The 20696-nt window shown below is 42.6% G+C and overlaps 1 protein-coding gene across 2 annotated transcripts; it reads right to left on the bottom strand.

The window, feature by feature from the left end:
- Window positions 1-508: 508 nt before the first annotated feature.
- SHOX (SHOX homeobox) lies at window positions 509-19391 on the bottom strand. 2 transcript variants are annotated; one of them, XM_074966032.1, is made up of 5 exons: window positions 18804-19391; window positions 15237-15445; window positions 10844-10901; window positions 10621-10712; window positions 509-8030 (listed from the first exon to the last, which is right to left on the bottom strand). In XM_074966032.1, exons 1-5 carry the CDS (start codon window positions 19075-19077, stop codon window positions 7785-7787), a joined length of 879 nt encoding a protein of 292 aa, XP_074822133.1. In that variant the 5' UTR covers window positions 19078-19391; the 3' UTR covers window positions 509-7784. The 2 variants fall into 2 exon arrangements, with proteins under 2 accessions (XP_074822133.1, XP_074822143.1); XM_074966042.1 differs by having other exon boundaries at window positions 10624-10712.
- Between the last annotated feature and the right edge of the window lie 1305 nt (window positions 19392-20696).

Here is a 20696-nt window from a genome sequence, read left to right as displayed (position 1 = left end):
TTCAGAAAACAATCAGACAAGTAATATTTGAAGGAACGTACTTATTCTTCTCAACAAAAATGGAGAGGAAAAGGATGAAGCAGTTGAAAATAAATCACTTCCTACAGACCAAAGCTCCAAAAAAGTGTAATTGTATTTTGACATTACTAAATTTCCTATAACCATTATTTTCTTTAGTTCTCTTTCAAATATTTTAGTTGAATATGAATAGACAGAAAAAGAGAATTAAAAACACTTATTTATAAATTGCTATGAAATTATCTTGTGCAGGAGCTGCTCTTTTAGCACAAAGTTATGTAGTTTATATTTTGCCTGATAGATCCTATAGTACACATTACTGATCACCATCCATAGTTTGAGTGCTTTCAAGGAATAGAAAGTAAAGATTTTTTTTCCCATGATATCCCATCTCTTCCATAGTTACTGACTTCATAATATTTTTTAGGAAAAGCGGGATATCAATGAGTAGTGTTGGCTGGGTGTGAAACAGTAATTGAGATATGTACTGACGGCATTCTAACTACATAAGAAAGAGCAAATGTAGGAGCCTCAAACAGATCCAGGCACTCATAGAAAGAGCAGGATTACAAAAGCCAAATTCTTGTTCTGACTTCAATTTACATAAACTGCTACAGAAAAGAAATAAAATAAATATGGCTCTAATAAAAAGGCACGCTGGCAGAAATTTGGGAGTTCCCATTATAAGGAACAACCACTCTTGTAAGGCTTATTAAGCTCAAATACAACAAGGATATCACGCACTGTGGTTCCAGAGAGATTAGAAGTATGGTTTAACTCTTGAATGATCTCTGAATTTAGGGCCAGATCAAAAGTGCATTGAAGTTAATGGAAAGACTCCCATTGACTCCAATAGGTTTTAGACCAGGCTGATAATGAAGTTATGCAATAAGCAGTGGCAAGAAGGTAAATTGGATATCCCTTTCCACATCAGGGTGCTGGCTTTACTGCAAGCAGGGGTTAAGTTATGAGAGAAAATTGCATCCAGTATACAGACAGTGAGGGACATGACCATCTTCCTTGCCCCTGGCCAAATGAGCATGACTTCAATAGGCTTTGGATCAGATCCACATAGTCCCCAAATGGCCACGCGTGCATAGTCATTTGTTTAAAGGGATGATGCTAGACGAAAAGTTAGCAGCCCTAAAAAAAAAAAAAAGTCATAGATATAAAAGTAAAAGCCTAAAATTGTGGCATCTGTTCGTCATTGCTGAGCCATGTCCTGCTATCAATTTCTTTGAAAAACTTCCATTGACTTCAATGGACACAGTCTGATGGCAGGGTATAGCATATTGTATTCATTCTCTGAAAACCCTAAAGAATGAAAAATGGTAAATAAATGAAAAGCTCTGTCTATGTATGTTTAATGAAATAAATGGTCCACTATTAAATAATCACTTTGGCATCAGTTATTTTGAGTATTCTTTAACACATGATTACAAATGTTTATAAGTTTATTCATATCTCACTTTTACAAGATGTACATTCATATCATGTGATTCAACATAATACACTCTGGAACTGGAACTCTACATGTCTGGTGAATTCATGTAGGAGCATGCTGACATAACCAAAACCTAAAAAAGGTTTCTTCCACAATAACAGAAGGGTACAAACTTTAAGACCAGTTGGTTTTGGAGAGTTTTTCATTTTCGCAATCCCTGAAATGTCTGTAAACTCAGACACACTATGTATACATAGCCAGAACAATGCAATGGTACTGTAAACCAGACTGGCTGCTCATAATTTCGCAAAAGCAACAGGTTTAAAAAATATAAAAATAAATGCAAAGCATTGTCAAATTTGCACTCAACATAATTAAAATATTACAGATTTAGAAATTTTCAAACAAAATAATAAATAAAACATCCACATACATCAATACAAAGAAACAGAGATATTTACCTGTCTTTGATGTAATTAATACATATCATAGGCCTAGATTCATGAAAGTATTGCCTTTCAATAAATATCTTCAGCTTCAAAATTTGATATTTTCTACATTCTTCAACTGATTTTAATTAAATATCAAATTTCAATAAAATGTGTATGAACGGCATCAAGTTTTAATCTTTATTGAAAATCAGCAAATTCTTAGGCTGACTTTTAATAAATTAGGCACCAGCTGATAATGCAAACCTTGTCCAACAGACACCCAATGTTCAAGGGACATTAGGCATTGTACCTCTTTTGAAGAATGTCTCAAACACAGAAGTCCATGGCCTATCATTGACCTTGCTAGAGAGGCTAACTGGCAAGAAATAACTGGTATAATATAAGCAGCTGGATTGTGTCCATGTGACCTGGGTCACAGCTTTGAAGGAGGGAGTAACTCAAAAGGAGGCACCATTTTACCAACAGGGAAAGTCACAAAGTGAAAGATTATATTTTCTTCTTGGTACATATAACTCCCATTAACACTGACCAGTGATTCAACTGAGAGGGTATGTATTAGTATAGCATATAGGGCTTTTTTTTATTGTCTCCAAAGACTATCAGGCTCTAGTTGATTCCACCACATCCTCCTGCAACCACTGTATGTTTTTCAAGGTACTGAATCAGAGGTTCTACCAAATCTCTATATTACCACTGCCACTTGGAGTTGTGACTGCAGTGGGAATTACATGCACGCTGAGGGAAGAATGCAACATAAAGGATTTACTAAGCTACTTACAGAAGAGGAGTGAGCATGTCACCGTCTGCTTTAACTGTCAGCAAGGAAGATCTCCAGCCACGTGGATTGTGTCACTTTACAGAGCTGAAGATCATTAGTGATTCAAGGATAGTAGATGTTATAAAAATAAGTATGTTTCTTCAGAAATATGTGTCATTTATTTTTTTTACATTTTTGTAAAATTTCCTCAGAAAGAAAGGGGAAAGAAGGATCCTGTCACTGCCATAGTAATGTCTCCATAAGTTGTAACTATCTATAAAAAGAAATGAAACAATCCTTTTGCCTACCATAATTAAAAGAGTAGAATGCACATGTAATTTCTCCCACCCTCCAAAAAATCCGTGTTTATCCTTATTATTGTCTCAGATTTCCACAGGACTGTGTTTACTAAAGTATTTGAATCAATGGCCCCAATGTGTCAACTCAAAATTATGTAGCTAGGGCATTTTTCTATTATTTCATGAGCAAATGTAGAAACAAAAAAAGGCAGAACAAACATGCAAAAGAGTGACATCAGGGTGTTTAGTCTGTGTGAGAAATTGTTAGTAGCTGAGATTGGCAGTCAAGGTATTCTAGTGAATTGTGCATGTGATTAGACACTAGGAAATTCTGAGTTCTAATCATATTTCCGCCACAAACTAGAGACCTGGGATGAAATCCTGGCTCCACTGAAGTCAAAGGAAAAACTCCATTGACTGAAAGGGGCTTTAGATTGGGTGGTAGCTGGATGGTGTTAGGGATGCAAATTAAGGCTTCATTGTCACCCATAATCATGCTGAATATTACCTTTGGAGTAAGGTACTAGACTGTAAGCTCTCTGGTACAGGAACTCTTTTTGTTATATGATTGTATGGTGCTTAGCACAATGGAGTCCCATTCCTGATTGTGGCTTGTAGATGCTACCACAATACAAATAATAGTATTCAATATGATTATGGATGGTAGAATCTGGTCCTTAATTTCTATGCCTTAATTTCTTCCTCTGTAAAATTGGGATGATGATAATTCTTACCTACTTCATATAAAAGGCATTATATAAGTGTTAAGGATTATGATTAATAAACCAAAATATTACCACATCTATGGCCGTACTAAGCCAAAAAATCTGATCTCATTGGTTTCTTTCTTGACTTTCCCAAGTCAATAAAAACTGAGTTATGGAGTTAGCTTCTTATTCAAATTGATACAAATTCTTAAGCATATTTTGATAGTTCAAAATAAATTTGTAGCTGAGTTTCATCTTTTGATTACAAAGGGCTGTGTGTGATTAATTGGGCCCTGTTTTGAATTTTTATATACTTGTTTCTAGGCAAAATTATTTATTTTGAGGTGGTTCAAGTTATTTTCAAAATAACATCCCAACTTTTGAGGAAGACCTTTGCTGGAAGCCAGTTCACACTAAATGAAGACCCACGCCAAGAGAATTCCATCCAATGCACATTGTTCTGATGATCAGTGGAAAGCTCTCATTTCTCAGAATGGGAAATTATGCAAAGACTAACATGGCCACTGATGTCCAAATAAATGAGACTCATGCTATTAATTCAGTAAAGGTAATCTTTTAACTTTACTAAATATCTCAGAACCTTAACTGTCTTATCTTCAACCACTTACCTGTTGAAGAAGTTCACGATAAAAAGAAAGAGGAACAGAGCACAGTGGTTGAGATAGAAAAGAGACTGAGGTCCATATCCTCACTATGTGCAGATCAGGGCAGTCCCACTGAGGTAAACAGAGCTACACTGATTTACACCCACTGATGATTTGGCCCTTAAAAGTGCCAGCTGAAGCAGAAGTTCTCACAAGGCCAGAAAGAAAGAAGAGAAGGCCAAATGCATGCTCCATCCAAAGCTGGGCCCAGTGAGCCTTTTGGACCAGTTGTCACTCCGACTATCCTGCTCTTGAAATAAGAAAAGCAGAAGCAGTTTTGACAGCAGCACCTTCATTCCCATGTCAGGATTGCATCTGTCATGCGTGCTACACTGAATGAAAGGCAGGAGCAGCATGTAGATACAGTGAGGCACCCTGCCCTTTTCCCAGGATGATCTATTGTTTCTACTTCAAACCCTGCTAAACTAGTAGCTGCTGCCACTTGCCTCCGGTTCTCCAGTGCAGTTTAGATATCTCTGAGCCATCCACTGATATGATTTACCAGTCTTAAGAAACTGGTAGAGTCTTCAGTGCAAAAAAGAGTAACACCAACCCAGACAAATTTGAGAAATCTGACTGGCATATGAAAGTTCTTATTGTGCTGGTATTCATTATAACACCAAAGGTCGACTTGTTAGTAAGCAACTGTTATCAAAATGTAACCAGATATATTTTATAAATGTAATACGCTTCAGGAAGTGCAGTTAAGCAGATAACTTCATTTGTAAGATGGTCGAAGGCTCTCAGGGCCCAATTCTGCAGCCTCCCCTCACTTGAGAAGTTTCACTGAAGTCACTGGAACTATTTGAGGGTGAAATTCACTCCTGTGTAGAAGCCCAGAGCATGGCTGATGACCACTCAAAATAGGGCTTAAGTGGGATGTGAGCAGTGCATAAGCCGTGCTGGCCCTCTGCACAAAGGTGAGTTTCTATCCAAGTGAATAAAGGCTGCAGGATTGAGCCTTTAGCCATCAATATCGTACATCACAGTACCCCAAAGTATTGCGGGTAGCCAGTATAACTGCTCATCTGTTAGAGTTTAGTGCCTCCTTATGGTGAAATTCCCCATTTGTATGTTAAAAATATGGACTTGAAAATGCTGGTGGTGTTGTGGGGAAAAGTATTATTTTCGTTGTAAAATGTGATATAATTAACAATATTGGAACTAAGACCAAACTTTATCTAGAAGTATAAACTTTATACTATATCATTACTATAAACAACATTTATACCTTCTAGATAAAGTTTGGTTTTAGTTCCAATCTTGTTAATTGTCTGGGTTTATTCCCCACGTCCCTCTACAATGGTTAATGTTATATTAGCATTATGGCCTTGGTTTAAAGAGATATTAGGCTGTCACAAAGAGGTAGCAAAGACAGGTAACATTTATAAACTCTAACATGTCCAAAATATAACCACTTTTCACATAATAAATAGGTGGAAAATGGCAGCACTTTGACATTTCAGAAAATTTGCTTGTCATAAAGTATCAAAATTGGAAAAAAATGCAAATGCAAAGACTGAAAAGATCTAATGCATTACTTTTTGCCCTATGGAAATATTTGGATTTGATAAATATCAGCAAAAGCCAAAATTAGTAATGGATTACTAGATGATAAATACACTTGAGAAAGAAAAAACAGGCTTACTGGCAGTACTATTGAGAGGATAAGCTTCCATGAATGCAGGCCTTGATAACAAAGGCAAAAAATTGAGCTATCTTGTTAGAAGTAGACCAGAGCAGTATTTGTTCTCACAGACAAACCCACAACAGAATAAACTGATTAGAAGAGAATTACATAACAAATAAAAACATGGGGGAGTGAGTAAACCCAGACACTTTGGTAATATAATTTCAAGGGAGTTTCCCCAACTTAGACTAGCTATGCTGCTTAGACAAGTTTGTATTTGGTGTCTACATAACTGGAAAAAAGAAAAATTGGCAAACACTGAACTTGTCCACCCCTACAAAACATTTACTTTTTTTGTTTCGTTTTGTTTTGTTTAAAATGATTGCAAAAATGTCATACAGGCTGTTCATCTTACTTCCCAGAATATGGCACATTAACTTGACTAGAAATCATAGTATCTATCTTTTTCCATATGTGATACATATATTTTTATCCATTCCTAGAAGACCCGGACTGTCATTTTGGCACTAAACTGCAATGTACCCAGTCTGAGCATAAAGGACTTAAGTTGTGGTTCTTGCGGAACTGGTTATTAACAGAATAAGAATGTACGGCTATTTTTTAATCTATAATATTTACAGTATTGCACTTTACTGCACTTAATTGCATTTCACTAAAAGTAATGCTGCATCAGTATTATGCCTTAAAACCGTATGTCCATCTTTGTTGTGTGAGTCATTCTTTCTATATCCTGTAAAAGAGCAAGATTTCAATTCAAAGATCCAGACATTAGGGAGAAAAAAATCAGAAAATCGACCTGCTCCTTTATGGCACAATGCATCTCAGCTAATTCAGGTGATTCTGGGTAAAGCAGGTGCATTCATATTGTTCCCATCACTCAAGTCACCACTGATGGTTAGTAAATTCTAGTCTGTCTTTTTTTTCCCCTTCTTTCCAAAAGACTTTTAGCCATTTGAGACACACTTTTTTTTGTTATTGCTGCTCTTTTCTTTTTTTTTTTTGAAGAAAAAAAAAACTGCCTCGCCTCAAATCTGAAATTCCACATTTAAATTTAAACCAGTTCTGCAGCAGCAGCAGCTCCTCAGCGATGGAAGATATTCATGGCAGTGAAATAATACTGTTGGCAACAAAGAAATGTCATCTTTAATGGAGACCAGCCCCAAGGATCTTTTTTTTTTATTATTTTTGTTTGTTTTGTTTTAATAGATGTTACCATCTTCAAAATGTGTTGAGTTAGACACATGCACATGGTCGCAGAACTGACGGCAGCCGATGACCTCACGCTGACGTGATCACTTTTGCTAGCGTCAAAATCCAAATGTCCCACTGTTCACAGATGAGCATAATTTAAAGATTTTGTTCCCCACCTACTTTATCCTCCGGAAAGTCTTTGCTTGTGTGTGTGTGTGTGTGTTTAATCTGATGGCGGTTCGGGATGGTCTCACCCTACCATTGCATCTGGGGGAGCAGTTTTAGCCGTGGAGCGCTAGGTGCCTGAAAAATAAAAAAGAAGGACAGGCGACTGGGCCCCCGCAGTCCTCAGACGAACCGGGTGGGATGCGAAGGCTTTGATCGCGAAGGGGGAAGAGAGGAGGAACTGGGGACGTGTCGCGATGGTCTTTAAAAGTACTTGCAGGCCTTCCAAAAGCCGGCGAGCCGTGTCCCCGGGGCCGCAGGCCTGGGGCGCGCCGAGAGAGTCCCGCCGGGGCGGGGCGGAGGGCAAGAGGGAGCGGCGCGGGAGTCCTGGCCGCGCGCACACACACACACACGGGCGCGGCACGGCGGAAAGTGTCAGAGCCCCAGCGCCTCGGCATGTTTCCTGGCCTTGAGTCGCAGGTCGGCGATGCTGGAGTTTTTGCTGTTGCTCTTGGCGGCGGCGGCCACCACCGCAGCGGCGGAGGCGGACTCGGCCAGAGAGGCGATGGGGAGTCCGAAGGGCGGCGGGGGGAACATCAGGTAGGGCGCGTGGGCCGCCAGGTGCGGGTGGAGGTGGGGGTGGGCGTGGGCCACGCCTTCCAGCTGCAGCTGCGCTTGGACCTGGGAAAGCAGAGCCAGGGGAGCCGGGTGAGAAGGGGCTGGGGGGGCTTTCCACCCGCCGCGGGTCACGAGCTGCCCTCTCCCTCCTCACCCACACCTGGCAGGGGATTAGCCACCTCCCCGGGCAGCGGCAGCGCCCTTCCCCCCCCACCCCCCCGGCGGGCGGGGCCTCCTGCGCTGTCGCCGGCCACATGCGCCGAGGCGGGGAAACGGACTCGGTTTACGAAGCCGAGCCACATGGCGCCCCGTCACCTCTCGCTCCCCACCGCCCCTGAGCAGAGGTTTCAGTGGGAACCATTTATTTGCCCTTTACTCGACTGCCTGCCCGCCGATCCGGCCTAGTTTTAGTGCGGTTCCAACTTCGGCTGTCTCCGCAAGGGGGACTGCGCGTTGGCGTCGGAGCCGCTCGCGTGGTTTGGCAGCACAGGATGCGAGCTTGTGGCGAGAAAGCGCAGCAAGGCCCGGCGGGCCGAGGAATTCGAATCGGCGCAGTTCAAGAGGAATACGAGCTCCACCGCCCTCTGAACAAACTGACGCGTTGGCCTGTTCCCCCCTGAGCAGCAGCAGTTGTGCGGGTTGCTGCGTTCTCAAGGAAAGGACTAGAGCTGCAAGTGGGAAAGAGGGGATTGGAGTCACCGATTTAACCCCTTGCACGCAGCAGACGCAGGGAGCATGAATAAAGGAGACAGCTAGGCACTGGCTTGATTTAAACAGGTACTGCAAAGCTGGACGAGGACTGACTGGTTGATATTAAACACTCCGCTCAGCACTTATACAGAGAGAATAGAGGCATATTTAGGCCTTCTAATATTTACAAAAATGAGCTGGCCATCGCCTGGGCGCCAACAAGTGCTAAATAGCATTTTTTCCTAGGGATGGTTATTTATATCTTTCTAAAAACTCTTTAACCTTGTAAAAGGGACCAGTGGCCAGTGTTTACTTTGGAGCTTTTTAGACCTGCACAAACACACTGGATTGACAGAGAGATCTCTGCGTCGGGTGTGGGTTTTCTCCCCCAAGATATGTGTTTTTCAAAAATCAATAGCATTAATCTATGCCTTCTACCTAGTTTGCTTTTGGGAAACCGATTCCTCAATCGGTTATGTAAAGGCACAAAAACGAAATGCCACAAGCTGTAGCTTGCACTGTTAAATGGCATCTGGGCGGGCTTGCCTCTCTTCTCCCTTGTTTCCTGAGTAGTGCCAGCGTAACTCCACTGACTTCAAAGGGGATTGCTCCTGATTTAGGCACATGGAGCAGACTTAGGCCCAATGTATATAGAATATCAGGGTTAGAAGGGACCTCAGGAGGTCATATAGTCTAACCCCCTGCTCAATCCGGGACCAATCCCCAATTTTTGCCCCATCCCTAAATGGCCCCCTCAAGGATTGAACTCACAACCCTGGGTTTAGCAGGCCAGTACTCAAACCGCTGAGCTATACCTGACCCCATATAAAGGTGCTGGAACTAGAGGTGTTGAAGGGGTTTCCATTATAGCCAAGGTTTACAGTTTGGTTCAATGGCTCTCAGCACCCACACTATGTAAATTATTCCAGCACCCTGCCCCATGCCTCATCTAAAATATTGCCCCTCCCCACCCCATTGCGAAGAGTCTGTGTGAGACTACACACTGTGTCCTGCACACCACAGTCAGCCATTTATACACGAGGTCGATGCTACCCGGCATCTACACTCTGGGGGGGAGGGGCTGCAAATATGTGTCTAAAAGTCTCAGGAACTGACAGGATCTAGTGAAGCGAAGCTCCCCCTGACGGTGCGGACAACTTGCCTTCATCTCGAAGCGTGCACGTGAGGGCCCAGCCCTTGAACTGGGAGCAAAAGCCAGCGCGTGATCGTCCCCCGTGCCCAGGGAAATGGACGCAGGGAGCGCCAGGAGCATTTTTGTTTCTTGGACTCCCCGTGCTGGAGATTTTTGCAGGGCCGAGGCCAGCTCTGGGCGAGTCACCTTCCCTGGGTTTGGGCTTGGAGAAGGGACAGCTCCTAACGGGGAGGCTTGTCTTTGCCGCGAGCCGGCTGCTGCACAAGGCACCGGTTTCATCCTTCCGAGGGCGGCCTGCGCCAGTAGCACAGCCCCCGTCTCGCGAAGGAAGAGGCTCCCCACCTTCCCTTCCTGTTGCCCTGGGCTCTGTCCGCATCAGGGGACCGCGAGGGAGGATGCTGGGCCGGGCTGGCCAACCCTTCCCTCTCCTAATGCAAGGGCCGGATCCTGCAACCAAACTCCCTTCGACTGAGCGCAGGAGACTTGAGCCTCCGGGGGGGGTTGGCTGGGCTGCTGACTCCTTCATTTGCGCATCTAGGCGCCCACAGGGCCAGAGCACACCGGGAAAGGAGGGGCAGACCTACAGCCGCCTACCTCTGCCTGAGCAGGGGAGGCGAGAGGAGGGGGGTGTTTGGAAAGAGGCCCCTTCTGAAGTTTTACAGCGTGCTTTTAATACGTGCCAACTTCGCTATAAATGGCACTTGTAAACGTGTCCCACTTCCTCCTTTGGCGGTGAAAGGGCAGCAGAGGAAGAGGGCAGGCAGGAGCCCCAGGCATTGGGGCAGGCGTTTAACGGGAAGCAAAACGAACTACCTGTTGGAAAGGCATCCTCAGGGCTCCCATATTCACATAAGGGGCCACTCGGCAGGCGTCTAAATGGCTGGCAGTTCCCAGGATCACACCTGCAAGGAGAGACATGGCACGGTCAGCCCCGTGGGTGGCACTTTCCCTTCGTGCCATTCCCGGCCTTCTTCTCCAGCACTCAGTGACCATACCACCCATCCACTCCCTGAATCCGTGCTCTCAGACCCACCTTTATGCATCTGATTCTCCTGCTTTCGGCACTTCGCTCTCCTGTTCTGGAACCAGACCTGCAAAAATAAAAACAAAAAGGGGAAGGTAGACAGACAGCTGCTGAGAAGCGGGACTAGCAAGCGGAGGCCAAGCAGTTCGTATAATTTTAATGATGTGTATAAAATAAACACACACACACACACACACAAGGCTACTGAGTGGCCACTGCGCGTTGTGTGAGTGATTATGACTCTCACAGTCCTGTTAGAATGGCTTAGAGAACGTGGGACCGACACCAAACAAACAACCAACATTCGTTCTCCTCCTTTTTTGATTGCCAGTGTATCGAGCCTGGCCAGCACATCAAAAGTTACCGTAAAGCCTCTACAATCCTGAAAACAAACACTTCGGAACCGTGGCCCTCTTTCTAAACCCACGCCCCCAGTATTCCCCAGGCTTGCAGGATTCCAGGCTTTCACTCCCTTGTGCCACCCATAGAGGGTGAGCAGTCGCGATTGATAAAGCAAATACCAAAATTGTGTCCCTCACAGATCTCCCTTCATGATGGAGCTATCATCTTTTTCTCCTCATATTTAAGCCAAACCGGTAACATTTTACATTTTGTCAAACTTCAGTGCTCGATTTCTAGCCCATAAAATCTGTTACCAATTGGATTATCTGTTCCAATCCAAAACTTCAGTTTTATGGGTTTTGAGAGATTTTAAGGTTTCACATAAAATAATAAATCCAGACTTGGGCAAATGGACTGAATTATTCTCCATTACATTAACTTTTTATTTTTGAAAAAATGTTCCTGCTGACGTTTTAATGTTCTTACTTGCAGGCAATAACAGACTCTTTCCAGATTTGGATTTAAGGAATTATTTATACTACCAGCAGGAAAATATCTATAATCCAATAATCCTCATCTAATTCCAGTAATTCTAACTATTAAACAAATGCAAAAATCCAGTTGTCATTGTTTCTCTTTGACTTCTATTCGAGAGTGTTTCAGACGTTTGAGTTTATTGTTTCCTCTCCTTTCTCAAATGGCTAGTTTAATGAAGTGAGTTGATTTGATTGTCAGACGCTCAGATTCAAATGTTTTTGCCCAGTTTTATTCTTACACGAAACCTACCAAATGTGCACAAACATTGACTTGCGGTGCTGATAAAATCTTGAAGCTAAGAAGCACCTTCAACCTTTGATGTTCTTACACTTGCCAAGTGATCATACGGTTAATTAATACTAACTGCACTTCCTACATCAAGTTTTCCCTTCAAGCTTTCTTCAGTTGCCTTAATGATGGTCATTTACAACGGAGTAATTAGTGCAAAGAAAGGCTTCCAACGGCATTAATTACCCAGGGTACCTCAGTGATTTTCTTAAGTAGGAATTGGCCTTCTCTACTCTGGAGCGCAATTCTTTCTGCTCAGGGTCGCCAGATGATCGCGTGAATAATAGCGAGCCCTCTTCAGCTGAGCAAACCCTGAGCTACGGATCTAACTGAAAACTGTAACCTGGATTTTTCAAGAGCACGACCTTTCCGTGTACTAATAAAGTATCTGCCTTTCAAACTCACGCCAGCTTGGCTTCGTGTTATTGTCACTCTGCTTTCTTGAACTAATGACTACTGAAAAATCGTATTTTTCAAACCAAAAATATATACCCCAATAATAAACATTTAAAACTTTGTACCAAGCTACTGTCATTTCGGGTGAGGACCTTTGTTGCAGCGACCACAATGCATTTGGTACGGCGGTGATCGTTGCATAAAATCTTGCATAATGACAGGTTTCAGAGTAGCAGCCGTGATAGTCTGTATCCGCAAAAAGAAAAGGACTTGTGGCACCTTAGAGACTAACAAATTTATTTGAGCATAAGCTTTCGTGAGCTACAGCTCACTTCATCGGATGCATAGAATTCTGTGTATTCTATGCATCCGATGAAGTGAGCTTTAGCTCACAAAAGCTTATGCTCTAATAAATTTGTTAGTCTCTAAGGTGCCACAAGTCCTCCTTTTCTTTTTGCATAAAATCTGTCTTTTTTTTTTTTTTTGGCGAAGAAGTTTAAATCGTCATGAGGAATTTAAGCAGCGTGTAAACAACTTCCCCTGCAAATCAGAATATCCTTCAAACAAAAAATATATTTAAATCTGCAAAACGAAGTGCCCTTTCCCTTTAGCTATGAAAAATAAGGTTAAGAGGAATAAAAGTGATGAATTAGCCACTGCGTTAAGCGATAATAAATCAGGCTTGGTGTGATTCACGATCAATTCCAATTAGTCATGAATATGCTAAGTAAAGCACAGTACACTGTTTTAGACAGTTATTTCTTCATTAAGGATCACTCAGTGATTTCTTTCACAAATGCTCTAATCTGATTTCCTTTTGATTTCCATTAGAGACAGTGAATAATGACATTTAATTTAGCCCTGCACCATAAACCCAAAGATATTTGTTGTAATTGAATTACTGCCTGCTCCTCACTATGGTCTCATAACTTTCAATTATAACCCTGACAGCTGGGTGATATGAGTTTCCAGTACAACACTAAAAATAAAAGGTTAATAAGGACTAGCTACCATAGGAGCTTCAATTTATTTACAGCAAATTTCCACACTAAATTGAAACTATATCCTTTAACAACAAGGGACAGGCGGTGCAGAGAGGGATTAGAGAACAGTTCTGAAAGTATTAAAATATCCGTCCTTTTCCTCCTTTCTTTTTTCCTACTCCCTCTTTTTAACTATAGTGAGTCCTCTGTTTTTTCCTAATTAATTATCTTATTTTCCTTTTTTTACATTACTATTATCAGCCTTCTTCATTCAGTCCTCTTTTTAAAAAATAGAGAAATGAAATTTTGTCTTGCTTATAATTCCCACTTGAATCAATATCACCATTTTAAATTTTTTTATATTTTATTTTTGGTGTGGTATTTCAAGTTCTGCCAGCTCTTGAAGCACCAATTTTTCTGTAACTATGAACATCCTGTTAAGGTGCTGCTACTCAGTAATAAACTACTTGAAAGAAAGAGTGCAGAATTCAATTACAAGTAATTTATTTTTATAGAAACAGTACATCAAGGCCCTGGAAAGATATTACAGAGCCAAAGCAAGAAGATCTGGGAAGATGACATAAGATTTGATGTCCCCTTCAGCAAAAGTTTAATCTTTTCATTAATTTATATGGTGCGGTTAGATCAATCTTCCAGGAGAATGTAGGCCACCAGCCCTTTCAACCCCTGCAATATTCCCCTAGATTAGAAGTCTTCCTTTTTAAGGCATATGGTCCACACGACAAGGTCCCTTCTCCAGCTTGTTTTATACAGAAAGACCCCACAGCTGAGAAAAACTAGCTACACTATTTATTTCGGGAAATGCCTCAAGGAGGCACTTATTTAAAGCTAGATAGACATTTACTCGGATAAGTACTGGAAGGATTTGGAAGGCACAGATTCTTCCTCCTTGCTTTCCAAAGACTAGACGTTTATAATATTTAAGGGGGGGAAACAAAGAGAATCACCCTGCCATCCGAAGCCTAGTGTGTATATTTATTTACATATATAAGCATATATACATGTTATTTTTCTTCAGAGAAACTGATGTGATTAAAAGGTAAAAGGATTTATTTCCTCTGTTAGCCATGTAGAGAATAACAACCTGATAAGAGTTTTTCTTTAAATTTCTTCGCCCTGTGCTCCTGCTCAGGGATCCACAGGTTGATCTTATTAATTCTTTTTTACATGACATCTGCTTTTGGAATGGATTCCCTGTTTATTCCTCTTTTTTTTCCCTCGCCTTGGCTATCAAGGAGAAAGTTAAAATATTTTTTAATCGATTCGAAGACACAATGAGCAGTTCTGCGAGGTTTTGATTGCCACATTTTTGTAGCTATGTCTAAGGATTATGAGACCTTAAAAAAAGGCAGAGAGGGAAAATATACCAGATGGGGTGCAATGAATTCATATGCTTGCTATGCGAGTCAGATGGGAGCACCTTTCCCCCGGCTCTAGATAATCCAGTCCCAGAGCACCCAAACCGTCTAGCCTTATCCATGACAATTGTTTTCTGATTTTTTTTAAAACATCCCCATAAAAGGAGAGCAGGGCGAAAGAAAAAGATGGGGATTAAGGGAGAGGTTATTTAGTGATCAGATGAGTTTGCAAAAGCAATTCATTGCGTTATTAATTAGATAATTTCTAAAATCTAAAGGCAACAATGGAGGAGTTTAAGAAATATATTTAGCAGAACAAGTACACCGGATATACAAACAGCTTCCCACCAGACGTGTCGTTTCTGCTTTCAGCTCTCCTGCTTTGAATGAAACAGGGCACTGTGCTAGAATCCACTGGCAGTCAGGAACTGAGGTGAGGACATTTCCAGGAACATAATGCAAGAGTCTTTCTCTTACCTGAACTCTAGCTTCAGAGAGTCCCAGCCTCTGGCTTAGTTCCTCCCTCATGAAGGCATCTGGATAGTGAGTCTCATCAAAAAGTCTTTCCAGCTCATTCAGCTGCTCGAGTGTGAAATTGGTTCTGCTTCTCCTCTGTTTGAGCTTGGTCTGTCCATCTTCATCTTCTGACTTCACGTCTTCCCTCTTCTCTTTGCACTCGTAGATCCCTGCCGGGGGGGGGGGGGGGAGGGAGCGGGGGACACAGAGCTTCGCTTTAGTATCTCACAAAAGTTTCTTTTGCACAGGAGACTAGTTTTTCTTTTCCTCTCCTCTTCCCCAACCTGATTCTAAACTAGAGGAAAGTGCCATTAAACAGAATCACTCCCATGTTGTCACGCACAGAATTTTTGCTTCGGGGGAAAGGGGCGGTGAAGGGAGGGCAGTTTTTTGTGTCTTTATAGAGAAATATTATTTATTATGTATCCCCATCCCATGGCGACGTACCTCTTCTAGCACTAGCTACACCCTGTCACCCAACAAGAGCAACAGTGTAGGGAAAGCGTAAGCAATCGATTGGAGCAGAAAATAACACGCCATGACAGGGATGTTACCCCAGTGCACTACCGTGGAAGTTATGCCTGAGTGAAGACTGCAGCATCGGGCCCCAAAATATAGCTGCACTCTGGGGGAATGCTGGGAAATATTTAATCACTGTGTCCGAGCATCGCTCGTTTTACGTATCAGGAGGGTCTGAGCCACTGTTTCACGAACAGCAACGGTATCCGTGCGAGGAAAAAGAAGGAGCTTGGGGTTTTTTTGGTTCGCTGGTGAATTTCGCCATGTGAGGACCATTTAAAAACAAGTCACTAACCAGCACCTATGATGCGTTGGTAACTGCAGTTGAAGAAGGGTCGCAGACGAATGCTGGGAAATCGTTCTGCTAACCCTATGTGGAGCCAGTGGGGAGGGGCAGCTCTGGGTTGCTGTTTTCTTTAGAAGTAAATGCGGTTATGCAGGGCATTGCCCACCGCTGTTGGGGTGAAGGTAAAACATTCGCGTGGTAAGAGAAATTTGTCCATTGTTCAGTTACACGGGCCTGAGCCACTTCGCCAAAAATACCTGGGGAAACCTCAAACTCCAAGCTGTTGGCAGGGGTCGGTCATCTTTCTGTGTCGCTGGAAGAATCTGGGCTTGTTACATCGGGGGGGGGGGGGGAGCTGACACACACACACACACCCCTCCCATCAAGGAATAACGTGCTTCCTCTCTACCTCCTCACTCCCATCTTGGCCGCCTTTGGGGAAATCGCTAGAAAAGAAGGTGCTAGGGGCGGGGGAGCGTTTCTAACCTGAGACTGATGTCTCGTGTGGAGCATCCGTCCACATGGAAACTGGGGCATGTGGAGATTTACACCGAGGAGAGGAAAACATAACAACGAGGCCAAAAACAAACCCTGGCGTTTTCTCTCTGGCTTGTTTTGAAAAAGGGACCTAGGGCGCAAATCCTCTTTTAATCGTAATAACGAAAATGGCCAAAACCATTTGATCAGCAGAGGGTGTCTATTTTAATCACGCTTGTGCCAGCCAGCTGCATGCCCTCGACTAAATCTGATTGTATAGCCGCGAAAAGGTTACCCAGATTGTTCCACCGCCGCGCGATTTAAGGAGTCCCAGCAAGTTCTTTATTCCCCCCCCCACCCCAGTTGTTTCTTTTGTTCTGATCCGCCTCACAGCCAGTGTGGGGCTGGGGGTGAGAATAAATGTACAGAGATAATGTTGAATTCCCCCCCCCCGCCCTCCCCCAAAAATCTGGTGACTACTAAATGAAAATATTTGAATGAAGCGGGGTCTGTGCCAGTGGAAATCCAAGGAGAAAAGGCCACCAGAACCCAAATCTTTGTTTTCACTTCTTAACTTAAACTACAACAGTTCACATCAATTCACGGCCCCCTCCTTATAGGCTGCTGTTCGATTGCTTAACACTTTCACGTTTGCCTGTCCTTTTCCTAAAACAAGCGTTTGGCCCGCATTCCTCACTGTAATGTGTGTGGTTTTCATGAAGCCGTATTTAAACAAGATATTTCTAACTAAATGAATAAACAAAGATGAGCCACGTAGAAAGATAAACTGAGTCTTGTGGTAGATGCATTCTCCGCAGAGAATCAAGCATGCCCACAATGTATACAAAATATTGGATAGTCATATCGGTGGGATTGGAATAGCATATTGAAATCAGTGAAATTAGATTGAACCTTTACCTGCACTGACGTTGTCACAAACGCCTCATCTTGCACAACTCCGCCCTCTCACCTCCACCCCACCCCTCTATACATAGACGGATTAGATTAGATTAGATTAGATTAGATTAGATTAGATTAGATAAACACACAGTCTAACATTTATATGCTTCGAATAAAAAAAAGGGAGGGGGTTCGTTTTAATAAGACTTCCTTTTTGAATAATTTCTATAAATGGTGTCCATGCTTTGTAATCTTGATCATTAGAAATAAAAATAACGAAGTGCTAAGTGAGATATACTTCTTCAGAAATACAGGCCTCAAGTACATTATAAGACTTAAAAAAGAATTATTCTCAAAATTATTATATATGGTTTTTTTACGGTGAATTCAAGTGTCTTTCAGTCAGCGTTTCATTAAACGGTTTTTCAAAAAAGTTGAAAGGTTGGTCGTTGTTCACAAACCAATTAGACGATTTTTATTATCGCCAGGTGTAGCCTAGTTAGTAGCTCCCAGGACAGGTCGACCTGACCAACTTGCCCGGAGACACTTTCTCAGCTTTTTGTTCCCCCCATGATTTGATTCTCTCTTTCTCTGTGTGTGTGTGAAAATGAAAAAGTACTCGTGTTTTAAAATTCGATAGCGTCTAAGGACGTAGAGGTGAAACTAGTTTGACAAAGGTGAGATTGCCCGACAGGACTGAATGTCCTGAACCTGATGACAGCATATGTATCCAAGGCTTGGAATGTTTCGCTGTCTCCATGATTATCTGCCCCTTAGAGTACACGCACAGCTGTGCTGCTTTATGACTTCTCACTACCCACATATATCCGAAAACAATCTACTGACTGATCTGTGTTCTGCAAGACAAAATTGTCCAAAGGCAGCCCCTTAAGGTCCAGCTTTCTCCCAGAAGAAGCAGCATCCTGATGGCCCGGAAACAGGAAGAACATGTCTTCTGATGCATTAGAACTCCCTGGACAAGATTTCCTCATTTGCCTACCCATGGAACTTCTAACCCCGTACAGAGCATTGTTAAGGCACCTACAATCTGTCCGATTTCCGATTTAAATGGGGGACTCTGGCTAAACTAAAGTGGCTACTTCCCCTTTCACTGTTAAACCAAACCTCTCTCTCTACACACACACGCACACGCGCGCACACACAAAGGCATGAAACTGATGAGCGTGTGCTCTCATCGGGACGCATCGGTTTCAATTAATTGAGTTTCACCCCTCATTTCAGGCGAGCGGCAAAGCTGAAGGGCCGCAGTGTGGAAAGAAGGGAGAGGAAGGCTCCCGGCGTGGAGCCGGCTTTGCAGAGGGGGCTCCCGCCTGCACAGTGCTTACCTTCCGAAGTCCTGCCCGTGCTGAACTCTTTCAGTTTGTCCTTGTCACTCTCTACATGGTCTTTGAAAAGATGCACCGGGCAATGGTTGCTGCTCTCAGTAATGTCCTGCAGGTTAGTGTCAGAGTTTCCAAGCTCCCTAGATCGAGCCAACCCACTCTCCAAAACTTCCCTGTACGTGATAGTCTCCTTCTTGCTGCTGCTGCTGCTGCTGCTGCTGCTCTCTTTGCTTTTCTGGTCAAAAGATTTGGATACAAAAGCTGTAAGTTCTTCCATGGCTGCCCGGCGATCTTATCCACAGAGATCCACTTGTTTTCAGCAGGAGATCTGGCCGTCCTCTGCACGCTTTTTTTGCACGTAGAAGATGGGCTGTATAGGGTTAGATCACTCCTGCTGTTATTTATGCCTTTCAATTTGAGATCACACTATTTATACATGGCTACCTCAGCCCAACCCCCAGCTTTCCCTGTCTCCAGCAATTACTGACTGCTCCATAGTCGCAGGCGGACTCCTAGCAGCTATCTCCCCCACCTCAGTCCAGCAATTGGCTTTCTTTTCATTTCATCACTGTTTGGCATCTTTGCACCTTGATTTAGGGAGGCAAAGAGCACAAGCAACTAGAGAGAGAGAGAGAAATAAAAGGGGGGAAAGAGAAAACACAAAAACAGGTATCTGCATTCTGTAAATGGGTTGCAGAAATGAAAGTCAAGGAAGACTTTATTGATTGTAAGGACATCCTAAGCTTACCAACACTGTGAGTAAAAACGGACCTAGCTAATCAAATAAATCTGTTCTTGCAATTAAATGCATAGATATCAATGGGAAAAGAAAATGACCGTGCAATAAAAAGGTAATTAATACAAGCTGGATATGTGCATTTGCTGTAATATTTATGCTTCTACATGATGACGATTTTCTGTTTTAATTAAAAATTGTCAAATTATTCAGTGAACAAAAATGTTGTTTTAAAGTGTTGTCTATTACGGAGAAAAACATTTATTGCAGTGAAGCCGGTTGTTGTAAATCTCTGAGGTCCTTATCAGTTTTTGCCTATAGGTACAGGCACCTCCAGATGTGTGTAAACATTACAGGATCTGTTTTCTGGCTAATGCTATTATGTTGCCCGAAGATGTTGTCCGGGAAATTTAAGATCTAAAAATGTCTAATTTTTGTCTAATGCAAACCTCTCCTGGTGAGTGGTACTGAAGGATGATTTGTTAGCAGGAGTGGTCCTGTTTGTACACATCAAATAGAATATTAGATTTGTCTACATTTTTAAAGCTAAACGACTATTGTCATATTTAAGATGGAGCTGTCACTAATTTTTCCATCTTATTCATGGTGGGCGGTTATTTTTGTTGTACACCATGTCATAATTACCACCCTGTAAGTTGGAATGACTGCCTGAATGTAATGTCCAGATAATAGCAGTGACATTTCTAACTCCTCTCTGCACAATTCGATCGGAATATAAAGCTGACCTCCCCCCCCCCTTCGCCCCCCCCCCTTTGGACTTAACACAAAGGATTTGGCATTTGTGGGAATTTCTAGTTACCACTGGCGTTCATTTTGCATTTGCTTGTGTCAGGTCCTCATCGCGAGCCTTAATCAACCCACATCATCATGCCCACCCTCTGCTCTGAATTTTATCCAAACGAGATCTCCTTGCGTGAGTCAGGGTCCATTGTTTGCATTCCAGGAAAGTGTGTGATTGCTCTGAAAATTAACAGAGCATTAAAACAATAGAAATGTATTTAATTAATCCAGGGGTGCACGCCTCCCCCTCCCCCCCGACACCGGAGTTAACACCTCCGCAGGAGGAGAAAAGAACATCGAGGAAACAATTAATAAAGCACTTTAAAAAAAACCAGTTCCCCCTGTGTGATTTTAAAATG

This window comes from Natator depressus, chromosome 1 (assembly GCF_965152275.1).
Source record: "Natator depressus isolate rNatDep1 chromosome 1, rNatDep2.hap1, whole genome shotgun sequence".
NCBI lineage: Eukaryota > Metazoa > Chordata > Testudines > Cheloniidae > Natator > Natator depressus.
This window is presented reverse-complemented; position numbering and strand designations above follow the sequence as displayed.

Bases quoted from the DNA above. Each gene is read 5' to 3' on its own strand.
- SHOX (XM_074966032.1), bottom strand. From the start codon at position 19,077: ATGGAAGAACTTACAGCTTTTGTATCCAAATCTTTTGACCAGAAAAGC. The intron at 10,902-15,236 runs GTAAGAGAAAGA...TTATTTTTGCAG, and splicing joins TCTCTGAAGCTAGAGTTCAG to GTCTGGTTCCAGAACAGGAG. The intron at 10,713-10,843 runs GTGGGTCTGAGA...CTCTCCTTGCAG, and splicing joins GGAGAATCAGATGCATAAAG to GTGTGATCCTGGGAACTGCC.